The 20873-nt window shown below is 59.5% G+C and overlaps 2 protein-coding genes across 3 annotated transcripts in view; one reads left to right on the forward strand and one right to left on the reverse strand.

Annotated features, from left to right (window-relative positions):
- SBF1 (SET binding factor 1) overlaps window positions 1-7244 on the forward strand; it is a gene marked incomplete at its 5' end in the record, with an annotated part of 35363 nt that extends 28119 nt beyond the window's left edge. Inside the window, 14 exons of the mRNA XM_058806009.1 lie at window positions 454-549; window positions 884-961; window positions 1480-1664; window positions 2152-2328; window positions 2795-2896; window positions 2970-3155; window positions 3383-3509; window positions 3586-3716; window positions 4215-4448; window positions 4561-4671; window positions 4893-5104; window positions 5232-5319; window positions 5421-5552; window positions 5664-7244. Coding sequence (XP_058661992.1) covers window positions 454-549; window positions 884-961; window positions 1480-1664; window positions 2152-2328; window positions 2795-2896; window positions 2970-3155; window positions 3383-3509; window positions 3586-3716; window positions 4215-4448; window positions 4561-4671; window positions 4893-5104; window positions 5232-5319; window positions 5421-5552; window positions 5664-5762 — 1958 coding nt within the window. The remainder of the gene's footprint in view (window positions 1-453; window positions 550-883; window positions 962-1479; window positions 1665-2151; window positions 2329-2794; window positions 2897-2969; window positions 3156-3382; window positions 3510-3585; window positions 3717-4214; window positions 4449-4560; window positions 4672-4892; window positions 5105-5231; window positions 5320-5420; window positions 5553-5663) is intronic.
- Window positions 7245-17021: 9777 nt separating this feature from the next.
- Window positions 17022-20873, reverse strand: part of PPP6R2 (protein phosphatase 6 regulatory subunit 2) — a 56451-nt gene continuing 52599 nt past the window's right edge. For both annotated transcript variants that reach the window (XM_058806013.1, XM_058806014.1), the window contains exons 23-24: window positions 18554-18700; window positions 17022-17893 (exon numbers count right to left, since the gene is read on the reverse strand). In XM_058806013.1, coding sequence (XP_058661996.1) covers window positions 17842-17893; window positions 18554-18700 — 199 coding nt within the window. In that variant the 3' untranslated portion in view covers window positions 17022-17841. The remainder of the gene's footprint in view (window positions 17894-18553; window positions 18701-20873) is intronic.

Below are 20873 nucleotides of genomic sequence, written 5' to 3' on the forward strand. Positions count from 1 at the left end.
CCCGTCATCCCACCCATCATCACTGTGGACACATCAGGGGCTGGGGGCTCTGGGGAGCCCAGGGGGGCTCCCTGATCCTGAAGAGAAGAGAGAACTTCCCAACAGCCCCTCCGAGGCCTTTCCCCAGTGCAAGGGGATGTGTCTAGAGCGTGGCCGGAGCAGGGGGCTCAGCCTGGCTCTGAGGGTGGCATGGGTGACCTGGCAGGACTGGCACAGGGTGACCCCACCCTGTGGGTGAGCTGGGGACCGAGTCTCCAACTCCAGGGCTGCCCCGGGCACTGGTTTTCCGTGGCTCCAGCTGGATGGTGCTTCCCCTGTTGGCTCTGCATCCCGGGGCTCCGCTTGCTGCTGCTTCCTGCCTGCCCTGCCTGGCTCCAGCAGGGCCCCGGGAGCTGGGCAGGGCCTCGGGAGCTGGGCAGGGCCTCGGGAGCTGACCTTCTCTTGGTGCTGCAGATTTCTCCGACAAGAGGCAGCAGCCTAAGCTGGGATCGCTCATGAAGCAGGTGATGGGAGGGAAGGACGAAGGGCCTGGGACTTTGAGCCGCGGAGGTGAGGACGGGACGGGGGCGCTGCCTGGGGGCCTCACTGAGACCCCCAGCCCCGGGCAGCTCTCGTAGAGTAGATGCTTCTCTGGGGGGAGCAGGTGATCCCCTGGGGAGAGCAGGTGATTCCTTGGGGAGAGCAGGTGATAATTCCTGGGCAAGAGCAGGTGATCCCCTGGGAAGAGCAGGTGATTCCTTGGGAAGAGCAGATGCTCCCCTGAGCCGCAGCCACAGGGAGGGGGGGAGGGCTCTCCCACAGCCCCGGTGCCATCACCTCCATCCCATTCCCTGTCTGTGGCTCCGTGTCCCTTGCTGAGGTCCCTTTCGTCCTGTGCCCCCAGGGCTGGGTCACAGAGCCAGGGTCATCACCCTGTCCTCCCCCAAGTGCGCGTCGCCGAAGGGCCGCGAGACGCCCCGAGGTACGGACGCGCCCGAGCCGGCGGGGTGTGACTGACCACTGTGACTGACCCCCCACTCACTCACCCACTCACTCACTCCCTGCCCCTCACACTAATGCCCAGTAACCCCAGTAACCCCCCGAGCCCCCCTGCTCCAGGTGTGCCACGGGCACGGTAAGTACCGGGCAGCCTCGCCAGGTTTGCTTTGGGCTCCTGGGCTCTGCGGTGCGTGGCGGTGGTGCCAGGGCAGGGTGCAGCTGGTGGCAGGGCTGTGGTGCAGGTGGCAGGTCCCGGTGACGCTGGGGTGGGGTGTGACAGTGCCAGTGACCAGACACGGAGCCAACGGGGCCGGAATCCAGCGGGCAGGAATTCCTGCAGCACCCAGAGGGAGAAGGAGCCAAAGCAAACCTGGTGCCCAGCACCTCCCTGGCATGTGCCCCGCGGGCCGGGCTGCGGGGACAGCACGGCCCCCGGCTGGGGACGTGGGGCTGTGCAGCCCCCGAGCCCCGGCCCCGCCCTGACCCGGCCCGGTCCCGCAGGGAAGTGGGGCAGCATCCGGGCCAGCGGCCGCATGAGCAGCTACGCCCTGAACGTGGAGATAGGGTCCCGCCTGGCCGGCAAGGACCTGCTGGGGACACAGCACAACGGGACCCCCGCCGAGCCCTCCTTCCTGCGGCAGCACCGCGCCTCGCTCTACATCATCGGGGACAAGTCCCAGCTGAAGGTGACACGCCCTGCACTGCCACCGCAGGGAGGGACGGAGCTGGGAATGGCCTGGAGCCCCAGCAGGGCTGAGGGAGCTGGGCAGGGGCTGAGCCTGGAGCAAAGGAGGCTCAGGGGCCCTTGTGGCTCTGCACAAGTCCCTGCCAGGAGGGCACAGCCGGGGGGAACAGGGACAGGAGCAGAGGGAGCGGCCTCAGGCTGGGCCAGGGGAGGTGAGGTTGGACAGCAGCAGGAATTTCCCAATGGAAAGGGGTCAGGCCCTGGCACAGCTGCCCAGGGAGCTTTGGTGCACCCATCCCTGCAGGGATTTCAAGGATGTGTGGATGTGGCACTTGGGGCCAGGGTCAGTGGTGGCCTTGGCAGTGCTGGGGAACAGTTGGGCTCCACGGTCTCCGAGGGCCTTTCCAATCCAGAGAATTCCCTGATCCCGAGGGTGGCAGTGGCTCAGGGCAGCCCAGGGCAGCCCAGGCCATGCTGTCCCCCTGCAGGGTGTGAAGCCAGACCCGCTGCAGCACTGGGAGGTGGTGCCCATCGAGGTGTTTGACGTGCGCCAGGTCAAGGCCAGCTTCAAGAAGCTGATGAAGGCCTGCGTGCCCGGCTGCCCCTCCAGCGACCCCAGCGTGGCCTACCTGCGCTCCCTGGAGGACTCGGAGTGGCTGTCCCAGGTCAGTCACACTCACAGACAGGGCCCTCCCCTCCCTGGGGGCTCTGAGCAGGATGGGCTCCAGTGCCCTGTGCAGAGCAGCACTGGGACATGCAGGGGGGTGTGAGGGACAGGGGTGGGACAATCCAGAGCTCAGCTCTGTAGTGCTGGGCAGATCTGCCAGCCGGGAATGCCAGGCAGGACCTGCAGGGTGCTCCAGAGGGGCTGGGACAGGGCAGTGCCAGGATGAGCCAGGGCAGCAGCCCAGGGGGGCTGGTTCAGTGTGGAGCCATGAGAAGAGTCCCACTCTGGAGGGGCTGAGGGGGCTGAGGGTCCCGTGTCCCTGCTGCTGCTGTCATGTCTGAGCCCCTGTGGTGGTGGCCCCTGTGACCCCCGAGCGTGGCCTCGCTCCGGAGAAGGGGACACTGCCCCCACACCCAGCCCAGGAGCTCCCTGTGCCCTCCTCACTCCTGGGCCTGCCCTGGCAGATCCACAAGATCCTGCAGATCTCGGTGCTGGTGGTGGAGCTGCTGGACACGGGCTCGTCCGTGCTGGTCAGTCTGGAGGACGGCTGGGACATCACCACGCAGGTGAGGGCGCGGCGCTGGCCGGGGTGGCCCCGTGGCTGTCCCCCACAGCCCCTGGAGCTCCCCGTCCCCGCAGGTGGTGTCCCTGGTGCAGCTCCTGTCCGACCCCTACTACCGGACGCTGGAGGGCTTCCGGCTGCTGGTGGAGAAGGAGTGGCTGTCCTTCGGCCACCGCTTCAGCCACCGCGGCGCCCAGACCCTGGCGGGCCAGAGCAGCGGCTTCGCCCCCATCTTCCTGCAGTTCCTGGACTGTGTGCACCAGGTGAGCCCTGGCACCTGGGCCACGGGACCCCCGAGTGACTGGGGGGGACCCCTGAGTGCCCACAGGTCTACGAGTGTCCAGTGGGAACCCCAGCACCCCGAGGGACCCCTCAGTGCCTACTGGAACCCCCGAGTGTCCCCTGGGGCAGGCGGGAGGGCCCTGCCCAGCCCAGCCCAGCCCAGCCCAGCCCGTGTGCCTGATCCCAGCCATCCCGGGCTCTCCCACAGATCCACCTGCAGTTCCCCATGGAGTTTGAGTTCAGCCAGTACTACCTGAAGTTCCTCAGCTACCACTACATTTCCAACCGCTTCCGGACATTCCTGCTGGACTCGGACTACGAGCGCATTGAGCTGGGTGAGCGCAGCGTGCGGGGCCAGAGATGGCACCTGCCCCTGCCCCCGTCACACCCGCTGTCCCCTCTGTCCCCCAGGGCTCCTGTACGAGGAGAAGGGCGAGCGGAAGGGCCAGCAGGTCTCCAAATCCATCTGGGATTACATCGACCGCCTCAACAAGAAAGCTCCCATCTTCTTCAACTACCTGTATGCGCCTGAGGACGGCGAGGTGAGAGCTGGGGGCACCCCAGGATCCTCCCTGCAGGAGCAGCTGGAGCTGGGATTTGTCCCCTGGCAAGGGACCCCAAATCCCCTCCTGTGCCACCCCTGCCAAGGCAGGGACACCTCCCACTGTCCCAGGCTGCTCCAGCCCCAGTGTCCAGCCTGGCCTTGGGCACTGCCAGGGATCAGGGGCAGCCCCAGCTGCTCTGGCAATGCCAGCCCAGGCAGGAATTCCTCATTGCCAAGATGCCACCCATGGCTGCCCTCTGGCAGTGGGAGCCATTCCCTGTGTGCTGTCCCTGCAGGCCTTGTCCCCAGTCCCTCTGCAGCTCTGCTGGAGCCCCTGCAGGCCCTGCCAGGGGCTCTCAGCTCTCCCTGGAGCCTTCTCCTCTCCATGCTGGACACTCCCAGCTCTCCATGTGGACACACCATCTCCTTGTTCTGGCCGGGAATGTCCAGCCTGGCCCCGCTGCCCTTCATGAGCCTTCCCCCACCCCTCCCGCAGGTGCTGAGGCCGTACAGCAACATCTCCAACCTGAAGGTGTGGGATTATTACACGGAGGAGACGCTGTCCGAGGGCCCCCCGTACGACTGGGAGCTGGCGCAGGGGCAGCCGGAGCCGGCGGAGGAGCCGGATCGCCAGGACACGGCGGCCCCGCAGAGCAAGCGCCGCATCATCTGGCCCTGCTACGACAACCGCAGCCGCGTGGAGCCCGACGCCATCTCCAAACTGCTCGAGGTGGGCATCCTGCCCGGGAGATGGCACCCGGCAGAGCCCTGGCACAGGGACAGGGACAGCGGCCCCAGGGGGTTTGTACCCTCCGGGGCTGATGCTGGAATTCCCCCCACAGGAGTTGCAAAACCTGGAGATGGAGCTGGGGCAGGTCCCGGAGCGCTGGAAGGACACGTGGGACAAGGTGAAAGCGTCCCAGCGCACGGAGGGGCGGCAGGAGGGCAACAGGGTAGGTGACAGGGTGTGACAGGACTGTGCTAGGCACTGTCACAGGATGTGACAGTGTGTGACAGGGTGTGGATGTAGCTGTGGCAAGGGCTGTGATGGGGTGGCAGTGACTGTGACAGAGGTGTGACAGAGCGTGGCAGGCTGTGCTGCTTCTGGGTGCTGCTGCTGCTGCTGCTGCTGGAGCTCAGCCCCGGCCCCCATCACGCTGTCCCTGTCCCGCAGACCCCCAGCTCCCTGCTGATGTCATCGGGGCTGTCCCACCACCGGCGCTCGCTGGGCGTGTACCTGCAGGAGAGCGGGGTGGGCTCCACGCTCAACCTCAGCCTGGACAGCGACACCAGCAGCACCTCCACCCCGTCCAGCGGGAAGCCGGGCGGCCGCCGCAGCACCTCCACCCTCTACAGCCAGTTCCAGATGTCCGAGAGCGAGAACAGGCAGGCGGGGCTGGGGATGGGCTGGCAATGGTGGCAGCAGGAGGGGGATCCCTCCCAGGGGGCAGGATGTGGGTCCTGGTGAGTTTCCATCCCTGACCCCGCTGTTCCACCCCTTCCTGCCCTGCAGATCCTACGAGGGGTCTCTGTACAAGAAAGGCGCCTTCATGAAACCCTGGAAGTCTCGGTGGTTTGTGCTGGATAAAACCAAACATCAGGTACCGGGTGGGGCCCGGGGTCTGTCCTGTCCCTCTGTCCCATCCCATCCCATCCCTTCCGTGCCCTGCCCTGCCCTGCCCTGAGCACGGCTCTCCCACAGCTGCGGTACTACGACAGCCGGATGGACACAGAGTGCAAAGGTGTCATTGACCTGGCCGAGGTGGAGTCCATCACGCCGGGGACCCCCACCATGGGGGCCCCCAAGACGGTGGATGAGAAAGCTTTCTTCGACGTGAGTGTCCCCAGGGGCTGGCACTGGGCAGCTCCTGTCACTCCGGGCTGCGGCCGCGTCCCCGGAGCTGTCCTGGGTACCGCCCTCAGCCCCTCCTCTCTCTGCCCGCAGCTGAAGACGACGAAACGAGTTTACAATTTCTGCGCCCAGGACGTGCAGCTGGCCCAGCAGTGGATCGACCGCATCCAGAGCTGCCTGTCGGACGCGTGAGCCCGGCTCAGCGGAGCCGCAATTCCAGGCACGGCTGCCGGGCCCGCAGCGGGAGCAGAGGCAGCGCCAGGCTCGAGGCGAGCCCGGGACTGAGGGAGAGGAGGAGCGGCCCTTCCTCCCAGCCACCGGGCAGGACGGGCGTGTCCGGGGAGGGGTGGCACAGGGAGGGATTCCTCGCGTTGAAGCGGGCGGGGGCCCTTCCCGCCCCCGGCCCCGTCTGAGCCGTGTCGTGACCCCGTGTCCTCCGTGTGCCCCAGTCCCGCTCCAGCTCCCTGGGCAGGGGATCCTGTACCCCACACCCCCACCCCACACTGCGGGGGGAGGCAGAGCTGCCCCCTCATCCTGCCCCTCGTCCTGCCCCCCTGCATGTCTGCCAGAGCCCCCGGAACCTGCCCTGCCCCTCCCGGCCTGGGAGCGAGTCCTGGGCTCTGCTCCCATCCTGCTGGAGCCGGGACCTGCAGCTCAGGGGATGATGGCGCAGGGGACAGCACAGAGCACCGGGACCATCCCGTGTCTGTCCCACCCTGGAGCCGCTCCCAGCTGAGCACAGGAACGGGAGTGCTGGGAATGTTAGGATGCTGCAGGTGCTGGCTCCGTGTCCCTGGGGGGGGACGTGGCTGTGGCCACTCTGCTCCCAGCGGGCAGGAGGCTCCTCGGGCTGTGGCCAGGGGGTCCCTGTCCCGCTGGGCCCCCTGTCCTGGCTGGGGCAGTCTCTACCTCCAGGCTGGCTGTCCCGGGGGGCACATTCCCTGCGGGAGGTGCCAAATGCTGCAGCCTCCTGGGTGCCCCTCTGTCCCCTCCCGGGGGGTGGGGACCAAACCAGCCCCGGGATGAGGGTCCCCTCTGGCTGAAGGCACACGGGGCTGGGGGCTGGGGCAGCAGCCCTGCAAGTGCCACCTGGTCCCTGCAGGGTCTCCTTTGCACAGGTCGCACACACCCCCCCAGGGCTCTCCTGCATCCACCCCCCCCGGTTGCCCCCTTTGTGCTCTGCCTGTGCCCAGCTCGGGGGAGCAGCTCCTGTCCCACTGTCCCTGTCCCAGCCCCGCTGTCCCTGTCCCCACTGTCCCCCCGCTGCTGCCCCTCAGTGCTGGGGGTGGCTCTCGGTACCGAATTGGCTCCTGCAGCCCCCCTGCCCCCGCACTGGTGTGAACTGGGGGTTCGGCGTGGGGGGACCCCAGAGGGCACTGTGGGGTCACTGCGGCCCCACTGCTGCCCGGGACCCCCCACCACCCCCAGGACTGACCCCCCCAGCTCCGCCAGCCCCTCCACCCGTCTTGTTTTTAAAGTCCAGCGTTTTATTTCAGTGCAGAGCTCTTTGTACAGTCGCCCCGTTCCTCTGTACCATCCTGGCTGTGCAGGTGTAACACGGAGGTTTTGTAACTTACCTGAGCAGTTGTAGATTATTGAAGTTTCTGTACATTGTGTCAAACATGCAGAGTCCTTGTATTGTATTTGTGCCTAGAGGAAAAGGTTATTCTATAAAAAGAAAACTAACGGAATTTAATAAAAAAATTAATATGAGAGACGCTCCTTTTGCCTTGCTGAGCACAGGGAAACAGGGCAGAGCCTGGGGCCAGCACAGGACAGGCTCAGCTCCTGTCACTGGGCAGAGCTCCTGGGGGATCCTGGCACTGGAACCTTTGCACCATGCTGGATCTGCTCTGTCCCACCCACTCCTGCTGCCACCATTCCAACCCCACAGGAGCAGAGGGAGCGGCCTCAGGCTGGGCCAGGGCAGCTCAGGGTGGAACCAGCAGGAATTTCCCCATGGAAAGGGTGGTCAGGCCTTGGCAGGGGCTGCCCAGGGAGCTCTGGGGTGCCCATCCCTGGAGGTGTCCCAGGAATTCTTGGAGGTGGCACTCAGGGCTCTGGGCTGGGGACAGGTGGAGGTCAGGCACAGCTGGGGCTGGATGGGCTTTTCCAGCCTCGGGGATTCCATGATTCCACAAGGAGTCCAGCCCCACTCCTGGCCCCGACCATCCCAGAGCCCCTCGGGACCCTTGGCATGTCCTGCAGGATGGAGGAACCCAGCACTGGCACATGAATTTTGAGCTTTTATTGATAGTTGGAATTTACAGCCTAAAACTGACAACATAGAGAGATGCAGACTTTTTTTCCTTTTTCTTTTTCTTTTTTTTTTTTTTTTTTGTTTCTTTTTTTGGTTGCTTTTTTACAAAAAAAAAGGAAAAAAAAACAAAAAACAACCAAAAAACAAAACAAACAAAAAAAAAAAAACAAAAACAAACCAAAAACCAAAATAACCAAAAAAGCCACCAGCATCAGATTTACAATATAAAAGTTTTGACAGTAGAGAGACTAAAGTACATCTGGAATTACTCAGAAAAATAAACAGGGAAAAGGCAGTAATTTCAAATTTGTCCCTCATATTTACACATAATACACAGACATTGCTTACAAAGACCCGGATCCCAGTTTAAGGGCAGTTGGCATCGTGAGAAGGCTCCCCCGGCATCGCCCTCGTGCCCGCCCGGAGCGGATCCCGGGATCTCCCCGCGGCCCCTCCGTGGTTTTATTGCTTTGCGGGGCCGGTGGTTGTGGAGAAAGGCATCGAGTCCGCCCCGCCCGCTGCTCCCGCCGGGACACCCCATCCCTCCCTCGGGAACCGGGGATGGCCCCGGTGCCAGCGCACATTTTCAGGGAGACTCAGCTCGGGACACCACGGTAGGATTTGGGGAGAGCGGGAAGAGGAGGAGGAGCGGAGCGACGCTGAAATTCCGGGCTCGGCCTGGGGACCCCCCTGCAACCTTCCCAAATCCACGAATCCCCACCCCGCGGCAGCAGCGCCTCCCCCTGCCCGGGCTGTTGGGGTTATGGGATCTCCTGTGCTCACGGAAGGCTCCAGCTCCCATCCCACAGCCTGGAATCAGCTCTGCCTCAGCCGGGACGTGGAGATGGCAGAGGTGCCATTCCCAAGGCCTTTTTCCACAATGAGCCAAGGCTGGGAGCCAGGCACGGCCTGGGATGGGCACAGAGCCCCCAGGATGGGCACGGAGCCCCTGGAATGGGCACGGATCCCAGCCAGAATCCACTCCCTCAGCAGAAGCCCTGCCAGCCCCAGGCACTGCTGTGGTCCCAGAACCTCCTGCTCTCCTGAAGATCCGGAATTATTCCCAACAAACAGCCTGGCTGGGGTCACTTTGAGATCAGCCTGGGGTTCTGGGGCCAGAGGCGGCACCGGGGTGTCCCGGGGGATGAATCCATGGTTTGTGCTAACAGTCACAGAGCCGAGTGTTCCCAGCGAGCCCCTGCAAGGGAAAGCCCTGGAAAAGCCCTGGAAAAGCCCTGGAAAAGCGGCTCCAGAGGCTCCAACTCAACTGCAAACATGGAATGCTCCGAGTACGGGTGGACGGAGGAGGCCGGGCGGGAAAGTGGAGCCAAGAGGGATCTGCTGGAGCCAATTCACCAGGGAAAACCACCAAGAACCCCTGGGGATGTGCCAGCTGGGATCCCAGGACTCAGGAGGGATAAAGGAAAGGTTTGGAAAATGTCACATCAAGGAGAATGCCTGGAAAACTCCACATTCCCACCCAAATTCCCCTCAACTGCTGCTGCAGCCGGGTCAGACATGGAAGGCAAAGACAGAAACAAGGAAAAGGGAAAATCCACGACCTCCGAGAGCACCAGGGACACCCTGGGACGGCTGCAGCCTGGAACAGCCTCTCCCACACGGAGAAAATAGAACAGGGATAAAATAAAGGGAAGGAGTTGCTCCATTCTCAGCCCTGGCACCCCTGGAATTCCCAGCCCTGCCCAGCACCTGGGACTGGGACTGGGATTGGATTGATTTGTACTGACGCCGGAGCCCATTGGGAAGGTGCAAATCTCCTGCTCCAGGAGATCCCAGCAAAGCCAAAAGCTCTGGGAAAAATGGGATTCGGGTGAGTTTAGAAATCTCTGCAATAAATTTTTATAAATATTCCCTATTTACAGCAAACACTGGGAATGGGAGCGTGGGGAGGGAAGGAGGAGCCAGGGACACGCTCAGAGCAGCTCCTGCTGCCACCACTGGGATGCTCCTGCCTGTCCCCAGAGTCCCCTCTGCCCTCATTCCATGGATCCATCCCCTCTGGAATGTTCCTGCCTGTCCCCAAGGCTGGGGGAGAAACCAACCACCTCCTTCCCTGAAATCCCCAGGATTTCTATCCCAAGGTCTCTCCTCATCACTCTCATGGTCCAACCCTTGAGTCACAGCCTCAGCCAAATGGGAAACCACAGGAAAGGTTCTGGCTCCCTTGGGAATGGGGGTGGAGGGTCAGGTCCTGCTCCTAAATCAGCCATAAATCCATAAATCCATAAATCCAGGACGTCCGCCCCGCAGCGCCTCCTTTGATCCCAAACAGGAAAAGGGGGATCCCAGCCAGGGAAAGCCCAACCCAGCCCAGGGAATTCCCAATTCCAGCCCCTCCCTCTGTGCCCAGCTCCAGGGTTAAGGCTGGATTCCAGCACCGGCCCCTCCACTTGGGAGGTTGGAGCACTCCCGGTGTTTGCCACTATTGGCTGCCAGGGGACACAAGGACGATTCTAAGAGGGAAAAGCTCACCAGGGAATTCTCTGGGACTGTCTGGCACAAAATCCCTTTCCATTCCACAAACCCCAGACCCAGCAGGGGAATGTTTATATTCCAAGGGGGGGAATATTTACAGGTCCGGGAAGTTTTCATTAAATATTTCCATTAAATAATAAAATATTTGGGATTAAACACTAATTCCATTCCATCAGAAAATCAGGAATAATCCTTTCTTTCTGGTGCTCTTGGCCCAGTTTCTGTCCTACTCGGAGACAGCTCTGATGCCCAGGTTGGAGTCTGGGATCCCTCTGGAGCAGACTGGAAATGGACACAGAATTCCCATTGCCATTCCCTGCCCCACAGCCCCACTCCTGTGGGACCTCCATGATCCCCTGGGAAGGGATCAACTTCTCCCTGCACGGCCCCACAGGGAACCCCGGGAGCTGAGCATTCCCAAAGGACCTTTTCCTTCTGTTCTCTGGAGTTCTGACAGGGCCCCACTCCCAAACATCATCCTCACATCCCAAATCCAGGGGAAGTGCAGGGAAGGTTCCCGTGACCAAATCCCATCTGGCTCTGCCCGGAGCTCGTGGGGACAATGGGGGTGGAGGAACTGGGATACTGGGGTGGGTGAACTGGGATACTGGCATGCACTGACTGGGATACTGGGATAGGTGAACTGGGATACTGGGATGCACTGACTGGGATACTGGGATGGGCTAACTGGGATACTGGGATGCACTGACTGGGATACTGGGATGGGCTAACTGGGACACTGGGATGCACTCACTGGGATACTGGGACGGATGAATTGGGATACTGGCATGCACTGACTGGGATACTGGGATGGGCTAACTGGGATACAGGGATGAACTGGGATACTGGGATGCACCAAGTGGGATAAGGAGCTGTGAGGTGTAGAGGGAAGAGCACAGGGAACAGAAATCCATTGTTGGAACTGGGATGGATTTAAGGCACTCGGAACAGTGGGAACTGGGAATGATTTTATCCATGGGCTGGAGCACAGGACATTCTCCTCTGTTTCCTGTGATCTGGGATGGAACAGCACTGGATCCAAGCTGGAATGGGAAGAGGTGGCTCCTTCCAGACTAAATCCAAGGCTTTGGATTGCTTTGGAACCACAGTGTGGTCAGTGCTGTGCCCTGGAACAGCTCCCAGATCCAAGGGGCCTCAGAGCTCCAAGTGTCTGAGGGAGCTGAACCTTTTTTGGGAAAGCTGCAGCAGGTCGGGAGGGAGGGGAGGAGCAGGGATGGGAATTGCAGGGATGTGATGAATACACGGGAATTAACTGCAAATTAACAGGATCCAGGGAAGAAGGGAAGGGAAGGGAAGGGAAGGGAAGGGAAGGGAAGGGAAGGGAAGGGAAGGGAAGGGAAGGGAAGGGAAGGGAAGGGAAGGGAAGGGAAGGGAAGGGAAGGGAAGGGAAGGGAAGGGAAGGGAAGGGAAGGGAAGGGAAGGGAAGGGAAGGGAAGGGAAGGGGATTTTCCCAAATTTTCCAGATTCTGCCATGGCCAATAAGACACAGATTGGAGTTCGCACATTCCTGGGACGACAGAGAGGAGCAGGGAAAGAGCTGAAGTGTCCGTGCAAAGTCACTGCCAGGAGTGGGAACAGGGAGCTGAGGAGCAGGGAATGGCTGCAGGGAGCAGGGAATGCACCAGGGCCAGGGAACAGCTGCAAGGGCCATGAGACAGATGTGAGGATCAGGGAACTGCAAAGAACAAAGGATGACTCCAAGGACCAGAGATGACTCCAGGGAGCCAGGACTTCACAGGAGGACATGGAAGGCACACAAGGACCACGGAACAAGGGAGCTCCAGGCCCAGCTCTGGGCTCTGGAGCGGAGCAGCCAGAATTCCCTGTCACAATCCCAGCACCCCAGGGGCCACCTGAGGTTCTCCAGCAGCAGTTGGGGAAAGAGGAGAGTGGGAGAAGCATTTCCATGGAGAGAAGAACGTTTGCTGTGCCTGCGGATCCTCGTGTTTGGATCCATGAGATCCAGCCAAGTCCCTTCACTGCAAAAGCACCAAACCCACCCCCCACAGGGGAATCCCTACAGCATTCCCAGAATTCCTACAGAGTTCTGCAAAACTACCTCTGAGCATCAAAATTACAGGAGAAAGGATTTATCCCTTGTTTCCATCTGTCCAAGGAATTGGAGGGAATCAAAAATAGAAGGGAAGGCTCTGCCCTCCAGAAAAGCCCCAAATTCAGGGAGAGAGGAAAATCCCTCTCTTCCCATCAGCATCAAATACAAAAATACAGTTTCCATGGGAATATCCCATTGCTGGGAGAGGTGAGGACCACCACGGAATACCAGGAATTCTGTACAAACCCAGGTGGGAGCTGGGACACCACAAAGCCCTTCCTGGATGAGGTAAGAGAGGTTCAGGTGAGCAACGCCACCGGGGAGGAGCCAAATTGTTCCTTTTCCACTTGTCCCAAAGCTCAGCCCTAAATACACCTGGAAAACTCCTGGGTTTGCTGGAACTTCCCACCACAGAGGGAAAATCCAGGATCAAAATTCCCATTTCAGCCCAAGCCCAACAGCATTCCTGGTGAAGTCAGAAACGTTACCCAGGATGAAACCAACGGGAACTGATCCAACCCAATTCCAAAGGATCTCAGACTTCCACTGACGGAATGCTGGAGTCGGTCCAGTGCTTCAAGGGCACCACTCCTGCCACTGCCACATGTCATTAACTAACACAGGTAATTATTCACTAATTATTCATTAACACTGCCGAATCCCAGAGCCGATTCCGGACCGGGAACACCAAAATCCCAAATCCCAAATACCGGCAGAGCAAAGGGGAAAATCCCAATAACGAGTCAAAGGGAGAACAGTCACAAGGAAACCCCTCCATCCCAGGTTTCCATGGATGCACCACAGCAGCACAGCCCATTCCAAGGGGGCCGGGTGTGCCAGCCTGGCACACTCAGCAGCCTCCAGCCCTTCCCTGAGCACACGGCCAGGATTCCAGGGTGGCACATCCCTGTGCCCCCAGAGGACAGCACAGGGAAACGGCACAGGACGGAGCCAGGGGAGCGGGAATGGGAAATGGCAGGAGGAGCTCCCAATCCCAACACGAGGAGGAGACCAGGAATTCTCTCAGGGCAGCACCGAGCCCAGTGAGTCCCAGTTTAAACCAGTTCAGAGCCAGTCCATGAGCGACACGACAGCGGGAAGACGGGTACGGCTCGGATACACCCTGAACACACCCTGGGTGCACCCCAGTTACACCCAGGATACACCCTGGATACGCCCTGAGCCCTTCACCAAGCCCTTCACCAATTCATCAATCCTGTTTTTTCCAATCAATTCTGATTTTTCCAACAGATCAATTCCCAGCCCACCCACTGTGGGCAGAAAGGGCCCCTCAGAGTGAGGGGGATCCCCGAGGGGTTGGGATTTCAAGGCCTGGCACAGGGATGAGCTCCAAGGATTGCCACTGATAAATCAGGATTTTAATGACAGCTCCCTGGCCAGTGTGGGAAAAATGACTCTGGGATGCCACTGGAGAACAAGAAAGTAATTTAAATGATATTTCCTTCAGATATGTTCTTTGGGAATGTCTGCACCTTCACTCCAAACCTTTCACTGGGAAGTCTGGGAACTGGGATGCCCAAGCCCTTTGGAACAGACACTGAGGGCAACACTGGGCTTTTCGGGTTTTTTTGGTCTTTTTTTTCCAATCTGTGCCCCCCAGGGTTTCCATTCCCTGCACACCTGCAGCTCTCCAAAGAGATGCTCTTGATGAAACCTCGGGGTGGAACCTTGGGATTCCATCCCAGGGACAGCCAAGCCTTGGGACACTTGGAGAAATTCCCTTGGGCTTTGCTGAGGACACAGGACCCCAACAAACACCCAGGATTTTGCCTGCCTCAGGAGGAGAGGGAATTCTGTTTTAGGGGAGTTTTTGGCTGTGGAATTGCTGAGGGAATGATGGGAATATTCCCTGCTGGCTGCCCTTGCAGGGTGCAGTGGGATCTCTGGCCTGGGACATGCAGGGAATTCTGGACACACCTCTGGACAACCCTGGACTGAGGGGGTACAGAACCCCCCAGCCTGTCCTGAGCCCCAGGAATGCTCAATTCCAGCCACTCCACTCCATCTGCCCTGGGATCACAGCTCCACACACTGGGATTTGGGATTCCCAGCCCTCCACCCTGCTCCCCTCCCTCACTCTGCACCCAGGGGCCCCCACAGGACCAGGGACACTGGGAAGGGGCACCCAATGTGACAGTGATGGGGACACTCCCAACACCACCGGGTTTTCCCATGCCCAAGGAGCCCATTCCATTCTTCCCACATCCCACCCAGGACAGGTGTGCCACGATCCAGGGATTGCCCAGGACTGGCCAAAGGGATCAGGTTTAGCTCTAACTGTGCCCAGGAGCTCCCTCCCTTCCCATCCCAGTGTGGAGCAGTTGGCACAGCAGCATCACCAGATCCCCAGACTGATGCCCAGGCAGGCAGAGCCACTGCACAGAACATTCCAGAACCATCCCCCTGGAACCTGGCCTTGCTGCTTTTGGCCTTGACCCTGGAGATAAAAACGCAGCTCCTTGTGTCTCAGTGGCCCCTTCCCAGGCTTCTCACAAGATCCAAGCGTGCGTGGATGAATACCCATGCAATGACACAGATCTGTGTCCAGGCACACCCTCAGCAGCCCCAGGGCACCCTGTGATTATGGGAGATTCCAAGGAGGCAGGAGGGAAGCACGGAGCAGGACTTGGAGGGAGCCCTCATCACTTGGGCACGGAGCCCAGCAGGGCCAGAGCATGAGGGGACACAGGGACAGGGAATGCCATGCTCCAGCCCTGGGAAGCCTTCCCTGGAGCACAGGGAGAAGGAAAACCCAGGTGGGACACTCCAAGCCCTCCACAACCGCTGTGTCTCCAGAGGAACTGGAAGCTCTGCCTCAGAAGGATTTCCCATTCCTGGATTCCCCACACAACCACTGGAGCCAGCCTGGAAGTGGCTCTGGCTCTGCTCAAACCTCGGCAGCCCAAGCAGCAGGAGCTGGGTCTGGATCAGGCCCTGGCTGGGGGGAAGAACAGCCCAGGGGGGTGGGGAGGTGCAATGAACTGAGAGCCTCAACCCCAGCCGTGGAGGGATCATCCACAGGCACCCAACCCATGGAATTTGTGCATCTCCACAGGTCTGACCAAGCCCCAGTGATGTGTCTCAGCACTAAGTAATAAATTAACCCACTAATGAGCCCCCAGTAATGAGCTGTGTTCAGTTCTGGATATGCCCAAGGATATTATTATTATTATTATAATTCTTATAATCATTATTATTAATATAATTATTATTATTAAAGCTCTCACTGACACTCAGGGACTCGAAGCCAAAGCTGAGGAATGCCAGGCTGGAATTGCAGCGGAAGGCACAGCCAGCCCCAGCTCTGGGAGCCACCATGGGGTCATTGCTGCCCCATCCCTGTCCAGGTGGAATCTCTGCTCCCAAAGCTCGGCAGCCCGGGGGTGGAGGCCCTGTCCTGTCCCTCAGACCCCACCCAAAGCACTGTTCCCACGGGAAGGGATCCGAGTGGGAAGGATGATCCAGCTGTGCCTGCCAAGGACATTCCCCTCATCCCTGATCCCACACCGGTCTGGGCACAGCTGCCCCTGGGGCAGGCACAGGGAACAGGCTGGAAGAGCACCCTGGCATCCCCTGGGATCCAGCCAGGCTGTACCAGCACATGGATCCTTCAGCTCCCATGGAATCAGCTCTGGGGCCCCAAGGATGCCCAATGTCCAGCAGAACTCTAGCACCAATCCTTGGAAAATTAAGACTTTAATGTGTCTCCAATCAGGACCTCAAAGCCACTGATCCTGTCCGAGAGTCCTGGCTGGAGTGGGATTGATCCCTGAACACCAAGTGGGGGAAGCAAAGCACAAAGTGAGATTTTTTCCCTCCCAGTGCAATTAACTTTAAATTATTAATTTTAAATTACATGCAGCGAGTGAAGACATCCTGAACAGGAGCCCTGCACCACCTGATTCCCAAGGAAGCGCCAGCAGCACACATGGCCCACAGCCCCAGCCACCTCCAGGATCCCAGCCACCTCAGCACCCCAGCTCCTGGGATCCAGCCCTTTCCCCACGAGCAGAACTGACCTGGGCACACAGGGCTGGGCCAGGGCTGTGGGAATGGTGCCCTTGGACCCAGAGGAGCAGCCCCACAGTGGGAACACCTGGTTCCCCCACTGCCCCCCCAGCCCAGCTGAGCACATCCCACCAGCAGACACCACAGCACAAGCAAGGGATTTCTGCCTGTTGGGAGCGAGGTCCTTCCTACCCCCAGGAATGCATCCCAAACGCTCTGCCTCCCTGTGTGCCAAGCTCCAGCCTTTGCTCCAAAGGGAGGATTTTTCAGGATTCCACAAGCCAGGGGTTCCAGCTCAGCTGCCCCAGGTGGCCCAACCCCCCAGTGCCCCCCCAGGCTGGGCTGGCAGTGAGCTCAGAGCTCCAGCCTGGGCACATCCCACATCCCACATCCCATATCCCAGCTCCAGGTGCTCCCCTCACCTGGCCTGCTCTCCCATCGCCCCTGAGGGATCCAGATGTCCCCCAGGGCTCTCCCATGCCCTCCCCCAACGCTGTCATCACCAGGTACAAAGTGCAAAAGTGTTGCTGTTCCTGCATCCATTAAAAACTTCAAAAACAGAACAAAACAAACAGAAAAAGGATTTCCACCATCATTTGCAAATACATTAATTCAGTCTCCAAATAGCCAGCAAACCCCTGGTCACCTCCTTGTGGGCAGGGTCCCCTGTGGCCAGCACGGACATCGGCAGGAGAGGCCACCTGTGCCCGGCCCAGCCCCTGCCCTGATCCACCACGTGTCCATGGAGAGCCCGGAGCAGCGCTGGAATGCAGGGACATCCCGTTCCCTGGACAGCTGGGCCTCAGCGTCACTCCCTGGCTCTGGCCGGGAACAGCCCCAGCCTGGGCCCTGCCAACCCAATCCAAGCCCTCCCTGCTCCCCCCACGGAAGTGTTGGCATTCCTCCTCTCCTGTGAAATGTTTCTGGTAAGGCTTTATTGCTCTACAAAGCGGTGCAAAGGCTGCCCGAGGACAGCTCCATCAGGAACTTTGGTCACACGGCTGCGGGATTTGTGCGCTGGCCCCGGCTGCCGCTGGACCTGCTACCTTCCCAAGAGAAGCTGAATACTGTGTGCAATAACACTGGGAAAACAGCACTGAACCCCAAATCCAAAACAAAAATCAGGGGCACGGGGAAGGGGACAACTCAAATCAGGCAGAAGGCTTGGGAAGAGCCCGTCATTCCCGTGAGGACTGAACTCAATGCTACATTTCGACAATGCCGAGTGTCTTTCCGAACGGATCGGTGCTGTTGGATCTGCGTGTCTGGTCCTGAACGCCAGCTCGCTCTCATCAATGCAGCATTTATTAAAAAATAAAATTAAAATGAAAAAAAATAATAAAGAATTGACAAATTGCATCACCAGGGAGCAGCCTGGCCTGGCTCACACACGTCCCAGGGCGGCGGCGGCATCAAGCGGGGCCGTTCAACGTGGCTTCGGTGCAGGGCAAGGCCTCGTCACTCCTGCAGGGACACCAGGGAGCAGCCTTAGGGACATGGGACAGGCCAGGAGGGCTCCCAGAGCTGCCCTCATCCCTCCTGGGAACGCCTTTCTGCTGGGACCTGAGCCCCTCCCTCTGGTTGTGTTCTGTCTGCCCAGTGAGGTGTTCTCAGCTCCCTGTGGAGAAACTCCCCCAGTGCTTCATGGAATATTACAGGGAAAATCAACGTGGAATCAGGGAATGGCATGGGTAGGAACAGACCTAAAAGCCTCCAACCTCTTCCAAGGTGATCAGAGGGATGGGGTGTCTCTAACATGAGGGCAGGCTGAGAGTTAGGAATGTTCAGCCAGGGAGAGCTGAGAGCCCCTGGCAGGGCCTGCAGGGGCTCCAGCAGAGCTGCAGAGGGACTGGGGACAAGGCCTGCAGGGACAGCACACAGGGAATGGCTCCCACTGCCAGAGGGCAGCCATGGGTGGCATCTTGGCAATGAGGAATTCCTGCCTGGGCTGGCATTGCCACAGCAGCTGGGGCTGCCCCTGATCCCTGCAGTGCCCAAGGCCAGGCTGGGCACTGGGGCTGGAGCAGCCTGGGACAGCGGGAGGTGTCCCTGCCATGGCAGGGGTGGCACTGCAGGGGCTCTGGGGTCCCTTCCCAGCCAGCCATGCCAGGATTCTGCGCTCACCTGTCTCTCGTGGCCGTTTCTGTGGCAGTTGTGACAGCAGTGGGCACTCTCTGGTGCCCGTCCGTGTGCGTGGCCGCGCTGTTCCGGGCACGGGGGGCACTGGAGTCGCCCGCGGAAAGCGTGTCCGGAGCCTTTCCGTCAGAGCCACTGTGGGACAGGGCAGGGACACGTCAGTGCAGCTCAGCCCACGGCAAAAGCAGACTCACGCTGGAATGGGGCTCAGATTCCAATGGGCAAAACAAAATTCCTTCTGCTCTCCTCACACAGGCCTAAAGATCCCATCAGGAATGAGAACTGGCAACAAGCTGGGATTCAAATCAGCGGGCACATCCTGGAGGCTCCGGGTCCCAAACCCAACAGTACACACCAGAACAGCTCCTCGAGGGAGGCATTCCCAACTCCTGCTGCAAATGCAGTCTGAGAGCTCCCGAAGCACCATTCCCACTGCCACTGCTGGGATGGCACAGCCTGCTCTGCTTGGGCATGGGCACAGACACTGCTCTGCTCGGGCACAGACACTGCTCTGCTCGGGCATGGGCACAGACACTGCTCTGCTCGGGCACAGACACTGCTCTGCATGGGCACAGACACTGCTCTGCTCGGGCATGGGCACAGACACTGCTCTGCTCGGGCACAGACACTGCTCTGCTCGGGCACAGACACTGCTCTGCATGGGCACAGACACTGCTCTGCTCGGGCATGGGCACAGACCCTGCTCTGCTCGGGCACGGGCACAGACACTGCTCTGCATGGGCACAGACACTGCTCTGCTCGGGCATGGGCACAGACACTGCTCGGGTATGGTCACAGACACTGCTCGGGCATGGGCACAGACACTGCTCTGCATGGGCACAGACCCTGCTCTGCTCGGGCACGGGCACAGACACTGCTCTGCATGGGCACAGACACTGCTCTGCTCGGGCATGGGCACAGACACTGCTCGGGCATGGGCACAGACACTGCTCTGCTCGGGCATGGGCACAGACACTGCTCGGGCATGGGCACAGACACTGCTCTGCTCCACAGGCTCTGCCCAAGGGGCTCCTCAGGCTTCTGGGACACCCAGAAAATCCTGGGTTTAGGGGCAGATCCTAAAATCCCATGGAGGAAACCCCCCAGGGACTGGATGTCCAGAATCCAAACATGTTGAAGGCGCTCCAGGGACCATGGAGGTGCCACCTGAGGGACAATGTCCCCAGAGAGGCACCAACAACCAAAGCTCAAATCCTGGGAAAGGAGAACTGCAGGAACAAACCCTCCCAATCTCTTGTTTGGAATAAACCCACTCAGATTTGCAGCTGGAGAAGGGATTTTTGTGCACACCCCATTTTTGGCTTCCAAGGCAGAGGACGAGCTGCCCCAGGAATGTTTTCTTCCCAGTTTCCATCCAGAACAATTCTTTTTCCCTCTCTCCCAGAGCAAACCTCCACAAAAGGGAGAAAAGCTGGAGAGGGCTGAGCTGAATCCTGTCACCATCTCCGGGGGAGTTTATGGAATAAAATAATCCCAGCTGGATAATTGGACATGTGATGGAGATTGGAGACTGGGGTTCTATTTCTGGAGCACTTATCTTGAAAAAAAAGACATTAAAATGAGGAATAATGAGATCCAAACATTCCCTTTTCTCCAGGCTCACAAGCTCCTCAGAAGTACCAAAATACACCTTGGAGAGACACAGGGATGGAGCTGTGTTCCCAGGAATGTCGCTGGAAAAAACCTCTTCCCACACAAAAAACTGGAGCTCGACATTTCCATGGCTCAGAGAGAAACTTCTGAAGCCCAATCCCTGAATTTTCCAGGGCAGGAGGATTCCAGAGTTACCTGAGCACCTGCGGGGGCTTGGGAATTTCTCTGCCTTCCCTGGGCTCCTGGAAAATCCCAGCTGGACACACACCCCATGTCACTCAGGGGTGACACAGCCCAAACAAGGAGTTTGTGTGGGATGTCCTGCTGTCCCCTGGTCCCCCAGGGGTGGAACCCCAAACCTTCCTGGGCAGCAGGATCCAAACTATCCAAACTGGGAAGCTGAGAGCAATTCCTGAGCCGCATCTCCCTAAGGATCCCCCTGGGAGCTGGGATGGGGCTCACAGAGGGTGGAACATCTGGAGGATTTTCTGGGCTGCAACATCTGGTTCTCCAAGGAATCCACAGAGGCCCTGGACAGCTCCAAGGATAAAAGACCTCCAACGTGGATTCCAGGGACAAGGGGAAGAAAAATCCTCAGTCCCTGAGCAGCTCCAAGGAGAATGAGAGATCCCTGTGTGGATTCCAGTTATTCCAGGGGCACAAGGGGATGGAAAAACTGCTCCTACAGCAATAG

Source organism: Ammospiza caudacuta, chromosome 5 (genome assembly GCF_027887145.1).
Source record: "Ammospiza caudacuta isolate bAmmCau1 chromosome 5, bAmmCau1.pri, whole genome shotgun sequence".
In the NCBI taxonomy this organism is placed as follows: Eukaryota; Metazoa; Chordata; class Aves; order Passeriformes; family Passerellidae; genus Ammospiza; species Ammospiza caudacuta.